General features: G+C 39.4%; 1 protein-coding gene across 8 annotated transcripts in view; it reads right to left on the bottom strand.

The window, feature by feature from the left end:
• The window catches only part of gria2b (glutamate receptor, ionotropic, AMPA 2b), a 51,065-nt gene that overhangs the window by 27,570 nt on the left and 3,606 nt on the right, over positions 1–19,889 (bottom strand). For 7 of the 8 annotated variants that reach the window (XR_007813708.1, XR_007813707.1, XM_018679412.2 and 4 more), the window contains exons 1-2: positions 18,665–19,049; positions 18,374–18,514 (exon numbers count right to left, since the gene is read on the bottom strand). Coding sequence is in view for 6 of the 8 variants with exons in the window: in XM_018679412.2 (XP_018534928.1) it covers positions 18,374–18,514; positions 18,665–18,749 (226 nt within the window). In the remaining 2 variants the exon portion in view is untranslated. Of the gene's footprint in view, positions 1–18,373; positions 18,515–18,664; positions 19,050–19,889 lie in introns of those variants that run through there. The other variant, XM_018679416.2, reaches the window with a different exon arrangement.

Genomic DNA, 19,889 nt, shown 5'->3' with positions numbered 1-19,889 from the left:
AAGTAAGACAAAGCTATTGGACTACATAGAAATTCTGTGCCTAGTTCTTACCAAGAGAAAATCATATATGCATATCCTTTATGTCACATTGGTCTCGTCCGCCCTTATTTTCTAGCATTACACCCCCTTAGAAGTGATGAAACGGATGTCATATTTTGTGCTGCAGAGCATGAGAATGATAGGACTTGTAACTCCCCCTATGCCTAGCAAGGCTCACATTTGTTAGTAAAAGAAAAAACATCCTATCTAATCATGGTATCATAGAACAGAATAAATATATTCTTGCATTCCTCACTGCTACCCCCTGAAGCTAATAGAGCTGTAGAGTTTCTCTGTGTCACGTCCGTCCATTGTCATGCTTCTAAGGCTTTCTTTGCTGACACTCTCTCGCTGGTGAGCTTGCTGAGTTTGCCCAGGATTAAAACTCTCTGAGCTCATGCTTAGAGACTGGATATCCCCATGACTGTGCTGCAGCTTATGCCAGAACGAACAGTTTGACAACATGTTACTTTATTACCAAATATGGTAATTCACTACATTTTTCTCCATGCAGCAACTGTTCAGAGAGGATTTTTTGGCTCTGGAATGTGACAGCAGAAGAATGAAGAGCAAGAGGTTTTTAAATGGGTGAGACATCTACATGTCCTTCTTCAATAAGGAATGCAGAAATGTTTAATTACGGAAGAAAAGCCAGCCACAAACAGCAACTCTTAGAAACAGTGGGGATTGTGGAAAAAGCCATTAAGCCTCTGTCACATCTGACTGCTTTTCAAAGAAACCAGGGAATATTCGCCCTCAGAAATCCCCCTCTGAACAGAAAGAAAAGGAGGTAAATCTTTTTTTCCTAGTGTTGACGAGGTCACCCTAATTAGACGCCATGAGCAAAATGTTGAAACAAATCTTATTATTCCTCATTGCTAGGTCTGTAAACTGTGGTATAGTTTCAGTTGTCCCTCTCTATCTTTCTGCTCAAATAGATGAAATGAAACAAAATATGCAGTTCTCACTTAATCTGGGGAGTGTTCAAGTAAGATAAACACACTGTCGATTTGGGGACTTGTAATCCTGACATTGTAGTTACGGACAATTGTGCATGGCGCATTAAGACTGTTTGTATGTAGCTGTATGTGCTCTTGTGCACGTGTGACTGGTTTGTTCATGTTTGGTCGTGGGTGTGTGAACCGAGTGAAAATGTTTAATTCTTTCATGTACATGTGAGCAATGTGAAAGAAATGAGTCTGTTGATGAGAGTGGTGTCAAATGTAGATGTAGTTGCAAATGTAGATGTAGAGCAAGAGCAGGTTAAACTATCATTATGCCTATTGCTGTGTTTTGGATTTATTCTGCTACATTTGTAATGGGAGGAGATTAGCGTGAAATGGAGGATGGCCATTCATCAGCACTCTTATACATTAGAATAGTTGCAAAGAAAATGACATCTTTGCCTTGTTTTGAGAGTTACATAGAATCTTAAACAGACCCTTGATTTCTGTTCTCTCTTTGCCTTCAGATTGACACATTCAAATGTGCTTTGATGAGCACAGTAGCTTTAAACACACCACATGCCATAAAGATGTCCGTAATTGGTGGTTTCCTGATCTTTAAGATGGATTAATAGTTAAGACATACCTGTTAAATATGAAAATGTATCTTTCATTGACCCATCACTCGACCTGGCACATAATTATCATATCATTGCATATGTTGCTAGCTTCTGCTTGAAATTGTTTCTCACCACACACACACACACGCGCGCGCGCGAAACTGTTTGTCTGATTGACAGAAACTGTCACAGTGTGCATGAGGGTTATGAGTGTGTTTCATTGTGTGTCCCAAAGAACACTCCTCCACCATTCACATTTGGTGAAAAAATCAAGTTGCCATTTTGAAGCCTTTGGACTTTCATTAAAATATTGCTGGGTTTGCAAAAAAAAAAAATATCTTGCCGCTGATTAAGTAATCAGAATTGACCTCAAAAGGTAACATTTTAATTTGAGATATCAAACACAATGAGATTATATTCAACACAAGTTCAAAGTGCTTACTCTTACTTCAGGGGAAGTACACATTTCCTACCGATACTCTATTATTATTCGTTCATTTACTTTTCAATATTATGATTATTTATGAGCCTGGTTGGGACAAAAATGCAGTTTTGCTATGCAGTAATAATTGAGTTAAATAAATGCTTTATGAAGTTAACGATGACGATGGTAAATATAACCACTGATACTGAAGGTAAAGGTTTTCAAACGACTTTACTGAACTTCACCATAGATACAGGCCTATATGCACAGTGCAAGACGATTACTGGTTTGCAGTTTCTGCATTCTGGAAAACATTCAGATTTCTTTGTAACAACCCCATAAATAGTTCCTGTCGTTTCTGTATATGTTAATTTTATAAATGTACTCATCAGACATTCTGTGGTCATCAGACAGTTCTAATCACCTCATTATCACCAGGATGTTAAATCTGTCGCATCACTGACTCTGGCATTGTGTTTCACCTTCCAAAGAGAAGGTGCACCCTGCAAAATATATTTAGCTGTCCCAATTAGCTGACCTCGTTTTCACCACTGTGGCACTGAAGGCATCTTCACCACTCAGACACTGTTTACATTACTGCTCCTTCACTGATCAAAGATTAAACTGGCATAAATTAACTGTTAATAAAACATCCAGATTCAGCTGACATCTAATATGCCTTACATCAGTGTGAAATTTCATGAGAGGATGAAGGATACTGGTAATTTGTTTGTTCCTTTAAACAAACTGATATCTTATTCATTAAGTGAATGAGACTCCAACACTTTCAGCAAGTTTTGATTTAAATAAAATCATAACAAAGACCATTACATCATTCATATTTTCATTATGTTTAAATATGATAGGCATAGTGCCATATTCAAGCTGTAAGACATTTGCCAAGTACTTTGCTTTACTTTTTACTTATACTGAAAAACATCTGAAACATTTGGACTCAGTGACCCAGTGCACTGATGTAATGGCAGAGGAAACATACATTAGTCTTTTTAATTAAGAACTAGTTATATTAACCTCAACAACTACACCATTTAATAAATAGAAAATGCAGTTTCTCTTTCAGGTTTTACAGGCAGTTTTCTTTTAGCCATAATGATCAGAGGGAGATATCTATTAAATGAGCAGTGGACAAAATATCAGATATCTAAAAGACGACCAACAGCGGACGAGTGCATCGTCTAAAAGATGAATCAGTCCAACACACACACACACACCATGTCACTGTGGCGATGATCATCAGCAGTCCAGTCACAGCTAAGAGAACTGACTGTTAGATATCTCACCCTCTCCAACACTCCTGTTCTCACCACAGAGAAAAAGCCTCAGGACTTTGGGGTTTTTGTGTAAAACTGATCTGTCACCAGTTATCAAGGCAGCTTAAAGCCACCATCCCTTCCATCAGAGCAACCTGAGCTCATTTGTCACAGATATAGTTGGTGCAAGGCCAGATTCTGACCTTGTATTTCTCCCCAAAACTGGACTAACAGATGCCCTCCAAAACTGGTCTAAAAACACAAGGCAACTGAGGGATTTCCAACTGCCACTTCTATGTCTAAGGAGCGGTTTCAGCAAATAAATGTTTATTTTTAAGACCAGGGAAAATGCTGTAAGTATTGAAAAAAAAAAGAAGTTGACTTTTGGCAAGGAATGGGATGAGAACCCCACCCCACAGTGTTAAAGATACATGCTTTCTATATCTCTGACCTTCTACCTAAGAGTTTTGGCAGTATAACAATGACCATTGTCCTGACGTAAGCAACCTTCTCCCCTTCACGCAATCAGTGCAGTGGAACCTCCAGGAAGTTGCCAGTTAGCTGTTTCTGCTTGTTTCCACTCTTAATGCTAAGCTAAGTTAGCCAGCTGCTGTTGGTAGCTTAATACTCAGCGTTCAGAGTGGTATCAACTTTCTCATCTACCTCTTGGCAAGAACGGCAATAAGGGTGATTCCCAAAATGATGAAGAATTCCTTTTAGGCTAGGGATGCATGAGAGCTGCTTGTTGTCATCATCTAAACTACTGTGGATGGTACACAGAGCTTTGTACTGACTGTAAACGGTTCCACAGAACTCCTTTGTCTAACACTGCAAGTAAGGACAACTCAGAGGCTTTCTAAACCAAAACCTTTTTACTGTCTTCCTATATGCTCAGACCCCTTTTTAGTACTTAGAAACTGAAAATGGAGACAGCTCTGACTTTAGGGTCTGACACGAGAACCATTTTAAGACTTTCATCTTTTCTTCCTTTCTCAATTAAAACACTGTTTAGCCTACAGCTGAATCACTATTCACATCATTCCCAAAGGATTCTGAAAGATTCTCAACCAGGCTGGAACCTGCAACACTTAAGTAAAGCAAAATATTTATCAATCAACCAATCAAATTTATGGAGCGCAGGCAGTGTTTACAACTCCTAAGAGCTTTGTCCACAGCCCATAAAAGCATGATCTGGTTTCATTCCCTCTGTAGACTGTTGCCAGGGTAACATATTTCAGCCATGTTCTCTCTACACTCCAAGAAAATATTCACCTCAGCACATCATTTCATACACTGCTGTGGCTTTTAAATGTCATTTTTTGAGAGCAACAGGGGAAATCAGCCAAATTGGTTGGATTTCTGCCTTGTTTCAAGACATTTCTCAAAGTTACTAAAAATACTACACACATAAAATCGCTCTAATGATTCTATAAAATCAAATATCCTTTACAAACAAACAAAAAATTAACCCCTGAGAATCTCATCATAATGAAATTCTTTCATTGGTAAAACAGGCATACATCAACACTGCAGGCTGTTGCCTGGGTGACAGCTCTCAGTCACACTCTTGAGTGGCCGATAGGGAGACTTCTGTGAGGTGTCACCGTGGGCTAGTGAGGCACACTGAGAAGTGTTTTTGTCCGCCTTTGAGCAGATCTTCCGGCAGCTGGTCTCTAGAAGAACAGTACAGCTCAGTTCTTATCAACTGACCCCCCTCCTCCATCTCCCATCCTATTTCTCTCTGTCTCCTTCAATCCTTTTGTTCACTGACCTGTTTCCTGGAGGCTTTCTGAAGGCCGTGGATGGAGGATGTAGGTTTCACAAGAACAGAATCTGATGAATGCTCTCTATACTAACGGCCCAGTGTGTGATCGCTGTATGGAGCCTGTAATGTCCCTGCCCCAATGTCACTTCAGCTCTGCTTTTTGTTGTTTTCGATGGTCTTTTGAGTCTTTTAGCAATAGCTAAAAGGAGGCAGTGAGGAGCGACTGTGTGTGGAGCCTATGCATCTGCCTGAAAAGCACATTAAAGCCACTGAGTGACCAAGTAGTACTGCTGACGACTATAGCTACACCACTTACCACTAACTAACAATGTACTGTACACACCACTATTTCTCCTGTGAATTCGGAATCAATAACACTAATATAGTCAAACATTTAAGGGAAAATCCAGGAATCGTATACATCAAAGTCAATTAAAGAGTCGTGGTTAGCGCTAATAATGTGGTGAAAAGAGATGTATAACTCTGTGGCTCTGGAGGAGCTTTTTCAAGGTTGAAAAAATTACCCAAGTGACATCACCAAGGTTATCTCAGCTTGGAGACTACAGAGTCCTTCACAATGTCCTCTGCAACAAACTCAAACAAAAATACTATGAAACTGTGTTAGTGTAAGAATTAGGGATTTGAAGCTTGACTTGCACCAAGGAGATAAAATTGGTTAATCTCAGCCTTTTTAACCATTATGATTTTGCAACACTACATGAACAATTCTCGTCTTGTATACAGTATAGTGCTAGCATGATTATTTTCTGAATATTTGTCAAAGCAAGATGTTTAAATGTGAGAAAAGAATATGGTTAAATTGTTATTTTTTTCATAAGCCTTTGTTTGTATTCATGTCCCTCTCTGTGTGCAACACAGGCTTCACAGGTCCTCTCTTTGATAAGCAGACATCATTCAGGGCTGCAAGTTCCCTCCAGACAACTACTGAAAGAAAATTACAAATCTTCTTTTTAGTTTTCTCAAAATGACTAGAAATACTGGTTCATGCTTGGTCAATGTAGTCCAGCAGTCTACAGTTGGTAAGGTGGTAATGTATATATGTGTGTGTGTGTGTTGTCTCTTCAGCCACATAAAAACTGGCTGTTTTAAACACAGCCCATGGGTTGGAGCTTTTAACTCACATACTTACTTAAAACAACTGCATATTTCAAAGAAACGTTAGTACTGGTCCAAGATGAGATACTTTTGATTAAGTAACATCTAATCTTGCAACTAGATTAAACAAAATTCAAACCCATCGCAACTAATTTGTAGCTTATTCACAAGAATTATGCAGTGCTTTGATAATATTTCTATCACACACTGCCTAAGTCTTCGATCTGATCAGAACAAAGGGAAGTGCTGTGCACAGGCACACCAATTCATCCCACTAAGCACAATACAGAATTCTTCAGCCATATTGATTCTGCAAAGCTGGCCCATACATCACACACAGCTACTTTGTTCGAATTTCATCTGCCTCCTGTAATAAAACATATCGTACGTCCACTGACCTTTTGTGGAAATACCAAAGCAGACTCTGGATCCGCTGCTCTATGTTCTAATGATCTTGGAACCTGCCAGAGCAAAATTAGTTACATCTATAAAAACAAAGCTTCATCCAGCATCTCAGGGAGCAGCTGCCATAGCAACCAGACAGTCAGCGTTTGCTGAAGATGAATGAAGGGATCAACTCAACGAGGTGGAGTGAAGTAAGGAGACATCTATACACATGATCCTGTGTTTGATAGTTCCTGTTTAAATGGCACTTGTAAATGACAAGTAAACAGAATTTCTATATTCTAGGTTGCAATGTAGGTGTACTGCACCACATTATTTCCTCTTCTTCTTACATCCCCCAGTTTTCCTTTATGCTATCCTCTCTCTCATTAGAGGACCCACAGTAGGGGGATGGTGGAGCCATGAGATACCCCATCAATGAAACATCACCTCTCTCTCTTGCCCAAGATGACCTTAAGTCTCTCATCAGCTCACCATCCCCATTTGACCCCTGACTCACCCCCTCTTCTTTGACCTTTAGTTTATCCCCCTGTCCATAACCTTCACACAACCATCCATGTATCACTCTTTTCAATAACTAGTTTATCATTAAACCATATCACTGCTAAATATATAAAGGTGAAGAATGTTCACTTACTTCAAACAGTGTAGTTATTTGAAAGTAATACACATCCTACAAACAATCAGAATTACAATATGAGTTCTGTTTTGGCCCTCATATTAAGTTTGGACTTTAATTCTACATTATACTATCCCAGCTACTAGCATGAAAAGATAAAAGCCAGTCACTAATTAAGGTGGAGTAAAACTAAGCTTATCAGCTGACATGATAAATAAGTAAGTATAATTTACATTTCCACAGCTCTAATTCCATTTGCACAATAGTTATGTCACATATGGTACACTACTCTGCTGTTCTAAATTTCTAACAGAAACAGAAATTTTTAACAGAAATACTGTTTTCACTCACTCATTAAGTTGTAATAAAAGTCAACATTTCCTGCAGATGTTTCAAATTAAAAGCCTAAAAATTAAAACATTTAAAATTCAACTGAAAGCTCAAGGAAAAGGAGAGGTTATGCCCTTTGAGACTACTTCTTGCACTGACTGTCTCACAACAAAGCCTTTCAAACTCTCAGTGATGATAACTTAATAACACTTGATATAAGAGATAAATAAACTAGAAATAACTACAGTAGTGATGAAAACAATATTTCATAGATTGGTGAGTATGACATGACAGTGTTCCTGTACTGATGGAATTTAAGCTGTCATATAAAGGCTCTGCAGTACAGATCATTGCCACTTCTTAAGAATTTACTGTACTGTACCAGAGTGTAACAGGATACAACATAATTAAACATATATGAATGTCAAAAAGCAGATGATGAGATGCATACTGTCATTTGCATGAAAAATCCTACAGGGAGAAAGACAGCACCTCCTGAAAATGGCTTCATTTTTCACACACAGTGCTCCCCTGTGCTATTTAAAACAGTTTTGACATTGTCTCTTTGTCAGAGCTTACACACTTTGAACCGATGCCAGTGAAAAGTCCTATAGAAAAAGATGGAGATTACACAATACTCAAACTTCAAAAGGAAGCAAATGGAGTTGTGACCTTCCATAAGGCCTCCGTTTCCAACAATAAAGTGAGCATTAAAAAGTAAGATTGAGGTTGCAGTTGTGGTCTATTCATGGGATTTGATGCCTTCCTTACTGTGAGGGATTTTCATGCAAATCTGCCTATTTTTAACAAACACCCTTCTTATGCAGAAGGCTGTTTTGCTGTGCAGACACAACACAAAACAGAACTTGTTATGTTGATAAAACACTGAACCGTGACATAGTAATATTTGCTCAGAAGTTATGTGTTTGCTTGGTTGAAAAGTAAATACCGTGTACAGCATAACAGTGTATTAAAGTATTAAATGCAATTAGGATAGTAATGTAGCAGAAATGATATGAGGATTATGGATGGTTTTACTCTCAACAGGTATTTTCCAAACTCTGTTTAGTCATTTTTCCTTGATGGAATGAGTGCAACTCAGTGTGTGGATGACCTGGTGATCAACTGAGCCTGGTATCTGCAGCAAGTTGCCATGATGATGACTAGTGACAAAGACAACGAGCCAATAGGTCATCTGTGCAAGTAGGTTATTACAGCCAATAGTTACGTTTTAATGTTAGTAGTAATTATGACACAAGCAAAGGAAGGACTTAGGTGATGTAGCATAGAGTGACAAAGTCCACATTCGGAGAAGGCTGGGTGGTTAGATGGGACAGAATAGTGAATGTTTGAACAAGACACTGCTGGTTGGTAGTCTGATAGTAGACTTTGTTTCTTTTAACCATAATCATTCCATAACACTAATAATTGCAGCCACATGTTTATTACAACCATTGCGACAAAGGTCTTCAAACCTTATCAAACCATGATGTTTTCCAATCATGATTCTCAGCAGACAAAGCCCCGCTGACTTTGGTAATCCCTTGACCTTTCCTCTGTGTTTTTTTTTTTTTTTGTTTTTTTTTTTTGTGAAATGTCTTTACAGCTATTAAAAAATTGGCATGAAAATTGGTTCAGATACTTAATGCCAAGAGAATTTAAGGTAATAACTTTCTCCTGACCGTCCATCTCTCGCCATCATCAGGTCAAAAATTGCTCTAGTTTATGACTAAATATATGAAAACTAATGATATTACCATCAGTCCTAATTAGCAAGGAGCATGCTAATACTAAATTAATGCTAAACTAAGATCATGAACATAGCAAACATTATACCTGTATTTACTATAAGTGCATTTGTGTGTGCTGATATAGCTGATTACAAGCACAAATAACATGATAAAAATCAGAAAATGTCTTGTGTTTATTATCTGAATTTCTGTTCACTAGAGCAGAACTGGGAGAAAATAAAAGGTCAGCATTTGGAGGTATTTTATCGACTGTAGTGCTATTAGTGCAACTTCCCTCTGGCGAGCAAATAGTGAAATGTCAGATAATTTATGCAGCTGCCCCCTTTTCCCAGTGTTTCTCCTGCTGTTTCATCACAGTGGGGGGGATGTGGAGCTGCTAAGAGATGCAAGGCACTTTTTTTTTTCAGCTTGTGCCAATTTGAAATGTTTGTGCAGGGTTGACTTGCCGCACCAAACACACATGGTCCAAACTGTAAAGCTAACCTGTATATGAGCAACTTTACTCCTGCCCACTTCAGGAAGAAGTCAGAAGTCTCTTCTCGAACTTTAGTTTGACAGTGTTAAAATAGAAACAGACAACTGGGAACAGTCTAGAGTTGCCTCTTGCCTGCAACATCATTACACTCTTGGCCTGTGTATTGCCTATGTGTGTACACAGCTGAATATATCTGCTCTGAGTGTGTGTGTGTATGTGTCTGTTTGTTTTCCTTCTCTTTCAGACACCTGTCACACACAATACCTCACCTGCCACAGGACATGGGTCCTGACCCAGCTTTTGTGGACGCAGCCACTGGCCAATCCTCTCTCTCCCTCTCTCTCTCTCGGAGTCATCGAATTTCTCTTATTATTTTCTTATCTCCTCCTAATTGTCCATGTCATTGTCTGTTTAATGGTTTTGTCCTGGCAGCTATTACATACTTGGCTGTCCTTGTGGTCAATCCCTCTTTGAATTGGCGTTACTGTTGGGAATTTGACCTGATCTTATCCAAGCGTGTAAACCTGATGCTGCTGAGTACGCTGCATTCACTCAAGCATTTGGGCTTGTCATATGCGATTTTGCTTTGTCCTTCATTGTTTGACACAAATCAGTGTATCATATTATTTTGTGATTGATTTATTTGCTCCTTACAAAAAATCTCAGGATTACGTTCCTATCAGCATTGCTGCAATTTCTACTACTTCTAGCAATGGAGATCCTAAAAGATCTTTCCACAAAGATCAAAAAATACTCAATGCCCTCCACGCACACATAGAATAATACAGAAGACCACAGAAAAATATTGTTAATATATTTTAGTTATCGCCAGCTTTGAAAAAAATTTCTTTTGACAATTAATCTCTGCACAGAGCAGCAGGGTGATAGATCAAAAAACAAACACACAGGACATAAAAACATCCCAAGCCACAGTAAAAAACAGAAAACTATCTTGTTACTCCTTCTATACTCCACTGAATCCTTCCATTATTGACCTATGAGATGAGCAGATCAAAGAAACCGCCCACAGACTGTGGCCTCACAGGGCTTCACATGGTGAAACACACAAGGTTCCTTTAATGGGGACAAACATCATCGCAGAGTCAGGCGGTGGGGAGCAGGACCGGCAGATGGCTGAAAGCCAAGTCAACTCTTGTAAATGCTCAAAACGTCAGTCTCCCATTTGTGATGAGCTTTCTGCATCGGAAGCTTTTTCAACTTTAACTTTATTGTTGCCAAGGGAAATTTTGTCTTGCAGCCAGAATACAAAAAATGAAAACAACGCAATAAAATACATGAAAAACACACATAAGGGCCCACGCAAGCTCACATAAAACAATGTATATGGATAACATAAAACCTGGTGCCCACCCAGCTGTTATAATTTCACCCAAGCTTGTTTTAATGAATTTGTCATCTTCCCAAAATGATGTTCTCACTTTGTGGTATGCTTTTATCTTATTGTATCTTTTTATTTATTATCAAGGTCAAATCATTATCTATTCATGGTGGGTTTGAATGAGCTTTGAATAAGAATCAGTGAAGATCCACTGTTCTGTACAAATAAAGTCAAAAATAAACAGGACCAAAATCTTGCTTTTTAGATTTTTGCCACCATTATATCTAAAAATGATACACAATGATATCTATTGAAAAGAGACATAAGAGTGATCAGGTTACTGGGGCACAATGTCAAGCAGCCACAAGATATGCAGCATATTCATATTCTTTTTTCTTCTCTTAATAAAAAAGGCATTTTAGGTTTTTGCTGTTGCATTCATTATCATGCTTTCCACCCACACGTGTAACTAACAGCTGAATGCTTTCTTTAATATTGTCAGTATTGGCAGGCAATATGGACAATGTAATATCTGCTTGCACCCTCTGATGCATGAAAAAAATTCAGTGCAATTATAGAAAAAGCAACTGACAAGACAACAGCCGCCGAGATGCGTTGGTTACAGTCCAGATGAGATGCTTTTGTTTAAGCAGGCAGACCATCAGGGAACAAGTTCTTACAAGAGTACAATAGCTCTGTCTGCAAAAAAACAGACAGCGCTTAACAGCACTGATGATAATATAAAGAAATGTTTCAAGTGGATCAAAGCTCTAAATGAAGAGGACAAAGTGAGCTTGGGTTAAGAAACAGGGCTGAATAAAGATAAAGAAAAAAGAGCAGAATCTGGAAGGGAATGTATTCATCAGCCCTCCATGTTGATTTACTGACACTGTCCGTTTTACAGATATACTCTCTTAAACAAAAAGTTTAGACTGAAAAACTTCAGTCAGTTCCCCCAGTGTCAGTTCCCCCTGCACCATGAGTATGCATACACACATGCTATATATAAGATGTCACTGTCTGTATGCGTAAATGTATCTTATTAATACAGTAGTCTAGTACCCTTGCTATCAGCTAATACAACAGGTAAACAGCTACTCTGCTGTCAAAAAGGGCAAACAGGCACTCAGAGATTTTTCCACTGATTGTATCCACCTTTAGCCTGAGTCATTCTGCCCCTTTTTAAAGGACACAGTTGCTCTTACATTTAAATTTTGCTCAGTGAAACATAACATTACAACAACAGACAGCACAAGAACATGTCTGTCTGTTTACTGCTGTGGCACCTTGACTGTTCTGTTACTTTCATTCATCATTTCCTATTTCTTTATCTTTACCTTTGCCCCCCTCTGTCTCAGCACACACCACACACACACACAAATCTTAATAAGTTTGACAAGAACACCCTGTAAGACCAGACAAGGCAACCGGATCAAATCTTAATCACCATGATGATGAGAAGGACAGATTCTCCTCTGTGCATACTAATGAGCATCCCTCTTCAGTGGAAAAGGTTACTTAGCGAATTAAAGAAAATTCCACTCATTCTCAGATAATTGAACTTCAAGTTGACTAGACAAATAATTTAAAGTCAGATTCATGTAGACTTAGACAAAATATTTCTTAAACTGCTGAAAACTTGTGAAAAACAGTTTTTCTATCATGTTACTTTTTGTAAACGTTTAAACAAACCAAAACAAATTATTGGCTAACTAGAAATTGTATGTCAAAAATAATAATAATAATAATAATAAACAGTTGATGAGGTTTTGTCTTGTTTGACAAGTGATCACAACTTTTCAATAATTACTGATGATGAGCAAGACACAAGGCTAAAAAGCCTAAATCACTCAAATGTTAGAAATATGATCACCTGCATGTATGTCTATACACTGCTACTGCTCTCAGAAGAGGGCTTAGTGCTCACAGAACTGAACAACCTCAAGCTCTGTGGATGCAGTTGTGAAATGATGCTCTTCATCATATCAGTGATGAATTCTCGATTGCAAAGACAGCTGATCTATAATCACTCTAGCTACCCTGCATCTCCATGACACAGTGCCTGACGCTTATGATAGATTTTGTCTCTGACACAGCAATGGCTACACTCTGAAACCTGATTTACTCACATCTGGGAACAGCAAGAGTAAATGGCGCTGTTGGCGTTGATGTTGTTGTCACTGTACAAGCTTTTATAGCTTGATAAAAAGCTGCATAAAAAAGAATGAGTTGTTTTTATTTTTGGGATGAAAGATATGGGAGGGGACATCTAGATAGAGGGCCAAGGATAAACACTTGGTTACACATTTTTAGGATAAGGATCTGTGTTCTGTGGTGCTGGTGCCTTAAACAGAGAGAAGTCTGTCTACTGTTATACTGTAAATGAGTGAATGAGAGACAGAGTCAAACAGCTCCTAGTGGCTAAAAACAGGATGTCCGTTCTAAAGTCTTTTTTCTGTGTTACATGCTTGCTCAGCTTAAGGCTAGGACCCTCCTTCTGGCAATGCAAGCCTGTTAGATGACGACGATCCACTAAATAAACCATCATCATTTAAAAGGTCCCATTCTGGCTTAGAAATGTGGTCTATGAAGTGAATTTTGAGATGCACTTGCCACCATCACAGGAGGACAAAAAAAGTTTGTTCCCTTTCTGGCTTATGGCAAAAATGCATTTGAGCGTCTGCCTTGGAGGCACTGAGCAAACTAAGTCATAGGATACAAGACAGAGGGCAACCTCCAGCTGAGAGACTTTGAATCATGCTGTAACTGATGCTATCTCAGTCTTGTGTTTTTTGAGGACACAGTGATAAGGGCTTGGTTGGGGCTGTATTCAGGGCAAGCAAAGATCCACAGAGGGTTCTTTAGCCTCATTTTCTGACCGGCCAGCTCCCAGGCCTATTTAATATTTCACAGCTCCCTCTGAAATGGAGGAGAATGCACTTAATTAAGTGTGAACAATAAATTGGCTATAACCAATGCTCCACTGCGCATATATGGTCGGTTTAGGCTTTTGATCATTCAGCAAGGTCTCTGAATGCATATGGCCCTGAGATGCAGTGCGCATGTAGATGCATGAAATTACAGTATGACGTGATTCATCCATGACAAACTAGAACTTTGAAGTGTTGAATCGTCGGGCGGGTGTCGGTGACCTCAAACTGCTCTGCTTGGTCTCAAAGGAGGAAGAGTGGTTTGCTTTGAAAGAGGTGGGTGTCTGAAATAAGAGCATGGGAATATACTAAAAAAGAATATTAAGTTTAATTTGGCAAGCATGCAGGCACACACACACACACACACACACACACACACACACACACACACACACACGCTGACTCCAAATTACCCACTATGCCTTTTGGTAACCCCGGTTGTCTCAGTTTTTCAAGTGACACAGAAGTTGTCAAAGAAGGTGTCATACTGTGCGTCACTGATGACAAAGGTGCAATGTGGAGCTGCACCACATTCTGAAGACTGATAATTGGATGTTCAGGCAAAATTACAAATACATTTCCCATAACGCAACTCAATAGAACCTTTCATAACACCCTGTCTGACTGGCAAATTTTCATATATTTCAAACTAAATGACCAATGTTCGTAAAGCAGACACCAAGCCTTAGCAGAGATAACCCTGATGACATCATTAAGGGTTATTTTAGTCAGAACCCTCATAAACTCAAATGACTTCCATGTGTAAAATTGATGTCTCCTTTAATCTTTGATGTAGCTGTGCAGGAAATACCACAGTCTCAGCTGTAATATCTAGTGCCCTATGGAATACTTTATGAGAGGCATATATGTTGTATCTAATTCCTCTGTGAATGGTAATTCATCAGTTTGTTTTAGATCATACCCTGGTAGCCCCAAAGCTGTTCTTATTAACTGATTATTATTAAGTTATAAAGCATAATGAATAGTGTTGAACAACACAGCACCAAACAACAACATGGCCGCAGAAATTCAATCACATATCAGAAATTCCATTTTTAACAGCGGTTAGGTGTTTTAGGGCGCATTAGTCATTTGACCATGTGGGGTCTCAGAGGTGGCTGTATTCTAGGAAGTTTGAACAAGATTCTGTCAAATTTATTGCTTTGGGTGGACAGCACTCTGATAAAACTGCACACACACACACACACACACACAGTCACAATGACTCCCCTGATCTTGGCAGCAGATGCAGGCCTGTCCAGATGAACTGTTATTGATGGAGAAATGTATCATCCTCCCTCCCACTGTCTCTGACACACACTGCATTGATGAAGTATGCTGCTGCACAGGCCAAGTACAACCAGAGTGTGATATGTCTGTGAAGCACAGATCCAGCATGCTCTGAGCCTGATTTCGTAATCTTAAAAAATATCTATAATGTATCATATTCGCCTAGAAATAGAGAAATAAATAAATAAATAGACTAATACACTTTATCAGGCCAGTGTAAGTTAATAAAATACTGGATATGGTCAACTAAATTATAACAGAGGACAGCAAAATCTGATTTAAAAAAAACAACTAAACAAAGATTCTGTGCCAACTTTTGGTACTTAGAAGTTTTTAGTAGTCTGTGCTACAGACACAGTTTAGTTGGGACACAGCAGCCCTTCGTCATAACTGATAAAAATATCCCAAAATATCCTAAGCCCCTTCCCTTTTTTGGGAAGCAAATATGTAAGGGCAAATCTGTCTCTCAGTTTCTGTTGTTCACTTCAAACAAAGTGAATTTAGTTTCCCTCTTCATTAAATACAAATCTTTTATTAGTGGATTCAAAATGGGAGCTCACACCTGATACACCTCCTCCACAGTAAGCAGCAGCTCCCTAGTAATGGAGTGTGTGAGGAGTCCTGGAGCCTGACAGAAAGCTTATAAGAGCAGGTAGTTACAGTGTTTTAGCTTTCAAAGCGTCGCGTCAGCGTCAATATTTCTCCTTTTATTCTCTGCTGTGTGCTGCTGTCTCATAAAGTACATTTTAACAAAAGACAGAGTGGTGGTGTTAATGCACTATAATTACAGATGGAGGTGGATTGTGAGGCAGGCTGCCATCTACCGGCTTAAAAGCAACCCACCCCCATCATCACCACCACCTCACCTCACCCCGGCCATCTTCACTCCTCCTACTTCTAACTCCCACTCAAGTAGTCAGTTCGAGGAAGTAGATAAGTTCACACACACTTTTTTTTTTTTTTTGGAAAGAACAGACATATGCATGTGCACACATTCAGCCTGTGCGCCTTTGATTATTAGGGTCCTTTTTAACATGACAGTCATTCACTCAGCTTAACACCACAAAACAAATCTACAGCCATCCATTTTTTTTCTTTTCTATAACCTCTCATTCCCCATTCAGGGTCACTGGTTACCGTGTGCAGGTCTTAACAATTTGCCATTTAAATGTTAGACCAACAGTGACTGAACTGAAGCTATTGTTGTTGAAGAGGAGGTGAGCCAGCCTCACAATTTGTCATCCCACCAACCTGAGGTGTCAACTACTTAGCATAAACCATCATGCAGGAGCTCTATTCAGCACATACACTGGACTCTTACTTAACTAGAATAATAGCTCAAAGCATTTGCAGTGATTGCAGTACACTGATTTCACCAAAACACTGACTTTATATGATTAGTTTAGTACAAAAAAAAGGATGATACATGGTAGCCAGCAGTCATGATTTGGATCATAAATTAAAAGGAGGGAAAATAAAAATGACTGTTTTACTGTGTGTTTATTTACTTTTTCCACAGCTGCTGCATGCTGCTGTTTGTGTTAGGTTCAGATCAGGTCTACTCCCTAATCTTTGTGGTAAATTGAAAGACTGACTTAAAACCCCTGGTCTTAAAAATAAGTTCAGTTTGATCATATCTAATTAAAATAACCAAGTTAGGTGTTTAAGAGCTTTTGGAAAGGTTTGGACCTTATCTAGATATATATCCTTTAAAATTTCACTCAGTGGTATAACAGCTAATACATATTACATATGGAGTGGGGAAAATTGTCGTGCTTCTGTACCGAACAGGGGGCAATGCTGTGTGTATGTTGAGCATCGACATGACTCTCGCTGTGATCTGTCGGGTGCAGTGAAGCTCTCCAAGCAGGAAGCTTTTATATGGTAATGAAATCGATTGGGCCGATGCGCGCACCAATCAGAAGCGTTTGATTTATGTTTAAGGGACTGTTGAGAGGAGTAGTCGCCTGGCAACCGCCTAATGAAATGTGCGGGCCGTGGCTATTAAAAATAGCGACCTTAGAATCTGTTTGCTACAACACTGAGCATCTTAGGTCTTTTAGTGAAAGAAAGGAATGGTTGAATCTGACTAAAAAAAAAAAAAAAAAAAAAAACTCTCCGCCGTCTGATCGAAAAACGGTAAAGGAAGTGAGGGAGCTGGGTGTGAGACAGGCTGTCATTTCACTGGAGAGCGGTGATTTAAGCTGGTCAAAAGCTATTATCCAGTGCATTTTCTTAGGGAATTGCCAATCATTTTAGGGCCTCTGCTATTAATTCATCGTATCTTATTAATCCCCAATGCCCCTGTGAAAGCGTCGCCCCGCCTCTCAATGTAAATCTATGTATGGAGGCTGACTTAAAGGAGCCAATAATGGACGAACACCGCTCCCTCTAAGCTGAGAAAAGACGTGACATCGACATACACTGCAAAAATGTCCATCTCAGCAAGTCCTGCCTGTTTTTTTCTGCTCGAAACATGAGAGAAAACCCCAGTTAGTGTGGGGAGATATACTGAATCTACTTGTTAGAAGTGCAGGTTTTGTTTTCTGTTGAACGAGGATGAAAAAAGTCAAAGCTCTAAATCAGTAAAGCCTATAGAAATTACATTTGATTCAAGAAACATTGATGTTTATTGGAATCAAGTACGATTATCTCACCACCACTTGTTTTTCCCCTCAAAAAAATCGATGAGTGTTGGATGAAGAGAATAAGTAGCATCGATGTTTTTGCAGTGTAGTCTTGTTTGATCTCTGAATCTGAAGGAATGAAAATTGGATGGATGTGACTGACTGTTACTGTGGAAACCAACTTTCCCCTGCCTACACGATCGTTCGTCCTAAACTCGCCAGCTCACAGCCTCGATAGATTTGCTGACAGCACATAGATTAGAAAACTGAGATTATCTCCATCCGCATCATAACTGACACATTTATCCAAACTGGCATTATAAGAAAAAAAAAGCACAAAATGGGCATCGGTGCATCGTGGTTGACATACACACTTGTAGGAAAGCTTGGTTCAATTCAAAAAGAAGAGGAATGTGTTTGTCACTTACAACAATTCGTAACAGCAAAACTGTTCGCCACTTCCAGATTGTCAATGTGAGGCGTCAATCTGAATTCCGAAGTGCCAAACTGAACCATTCCTATCCGAAATGCGCTGTACTCTTGATCCGCGCCCCTTGGAAAGAGTCCCCCTGAAACCGACAAAAAAAGATGTCAGTTACACTAGCACTTGCCTTCTCCTATGAGAGGACACATTTAAAACCTGTTTTCCTCGGCATTTAACGCACTGACTCGTTGCTTTTCACCCAAATCGTTTGTCGTTTGAACTGATGGATACCTACCAATCTGAACACTGGGCGAGCCTCCAAGCGCGCATCCCCATAAAACCAGCAGAACTGAAAGGGATAAATTCACTATCTTTTCCATGTCCACAGTTTAAGTGTCCACATCCACCAAGGGAGTCTGATATTCCTCGTTCTTTCCGGAGGATGTTAGATCCGACACATATTGGAGACCTTAAGCCTTGGGGATAAAATTTAAAAAAAAATAATCTGCCGGAAAAGGACCGATTTTTCTGCAGGTGGCTAGCAGTGAAAGGACACCAGCAGTGAAGGAATGGTCGCTCTGCACTGTAGGTCTGCTGTCTCTTCTTCCGCTCCTCCTCGCTCCCCTCCTGCCAGCAGCTGATACCTCCTCTAAACGCACAGGGACCCTGCGCGTCTCCGCTCGGCGCGCCGGAGATCCTTTCAGCATCACACCCACAAGTGAGGAATGTTAATGAGGAGTCGAACAGAGACGAAAAGAGCCGAGCGCTTGGTGTCAAGAGTGTGCACTAAGGAACATTTAGATATCGTCTGCCTTGTTTTACAAGCTTTAGTGAGCAGACAGGAAACCCCCAAAAATGGCTGATTGATAACATCCTAGGTTCATTAGAGGTGTGCAGTTTTGATGGTTACCAATAAGGAAGTAAACCTACGCTATTCTAACCTTTCTTCACAGAGTCCCAGTTTTTGAAAAGGTCAACCTACTTTTTTGGTAAAGCTCAATTTATGAGACGCTTTCTACCAACAGAACCTCATGTGTGCTGCATGCACAGTCATCTTCTCCTCCAACCTTTGATAAACGAAACCTTCTTCTCTCACTAAACTCTTCTACCAATATCCTACCCATCAAGAGACTTAAATGTGTGTAGAATGTCCAAAGCAGTCCAAGTTTACAGTGATCAAACTAGCAAATGGAGAGACTGGAATGTTGGTATGTTTGCTTGAAAAAGGACAGAAACAAACAACAAACAAAAAAGTCGATACATTTTCTGTTGATCAATTAATTGAGCAACTGTCTCTGCTCCAGAGAAGGCAAAACTTGCTCAAGATCATTTCAAGAGGTAAATGTAAATAAATGTGAACTATGGCTCCTGGTGATGGTGGCCTTAACTATTCTGCTACCAGCGAGGCCACACAGCAACAGCAGCTGTTTATCAGGCACATAAAAATGTGGCTCTCACATTTTGCATTTCAAATTTATGAGATTAAAGATGAGTGCAAGGTATAATTTCCACTGTGACAT

Source organism: Lates calcarifer, linkage group LG8, assembly GCF_001640805.2.
Source record: "Lates calcarifer isolate ASB-BC8 linkage group LG8, TLL_Latcal_v3, whole genome shotgun sequence".
In the NCBI taxonomy this organism is placed as follows: Eukaryota; Metazoa; Chordata; class Actinopteri; family Centropomidae; genus Lates; species Lates calcarifer.
The sequence above is the reverse complement of the archived record's forward strand: the minus strand, read 5'-3'. Positions and strand labels throughout refer to the sequence as shown.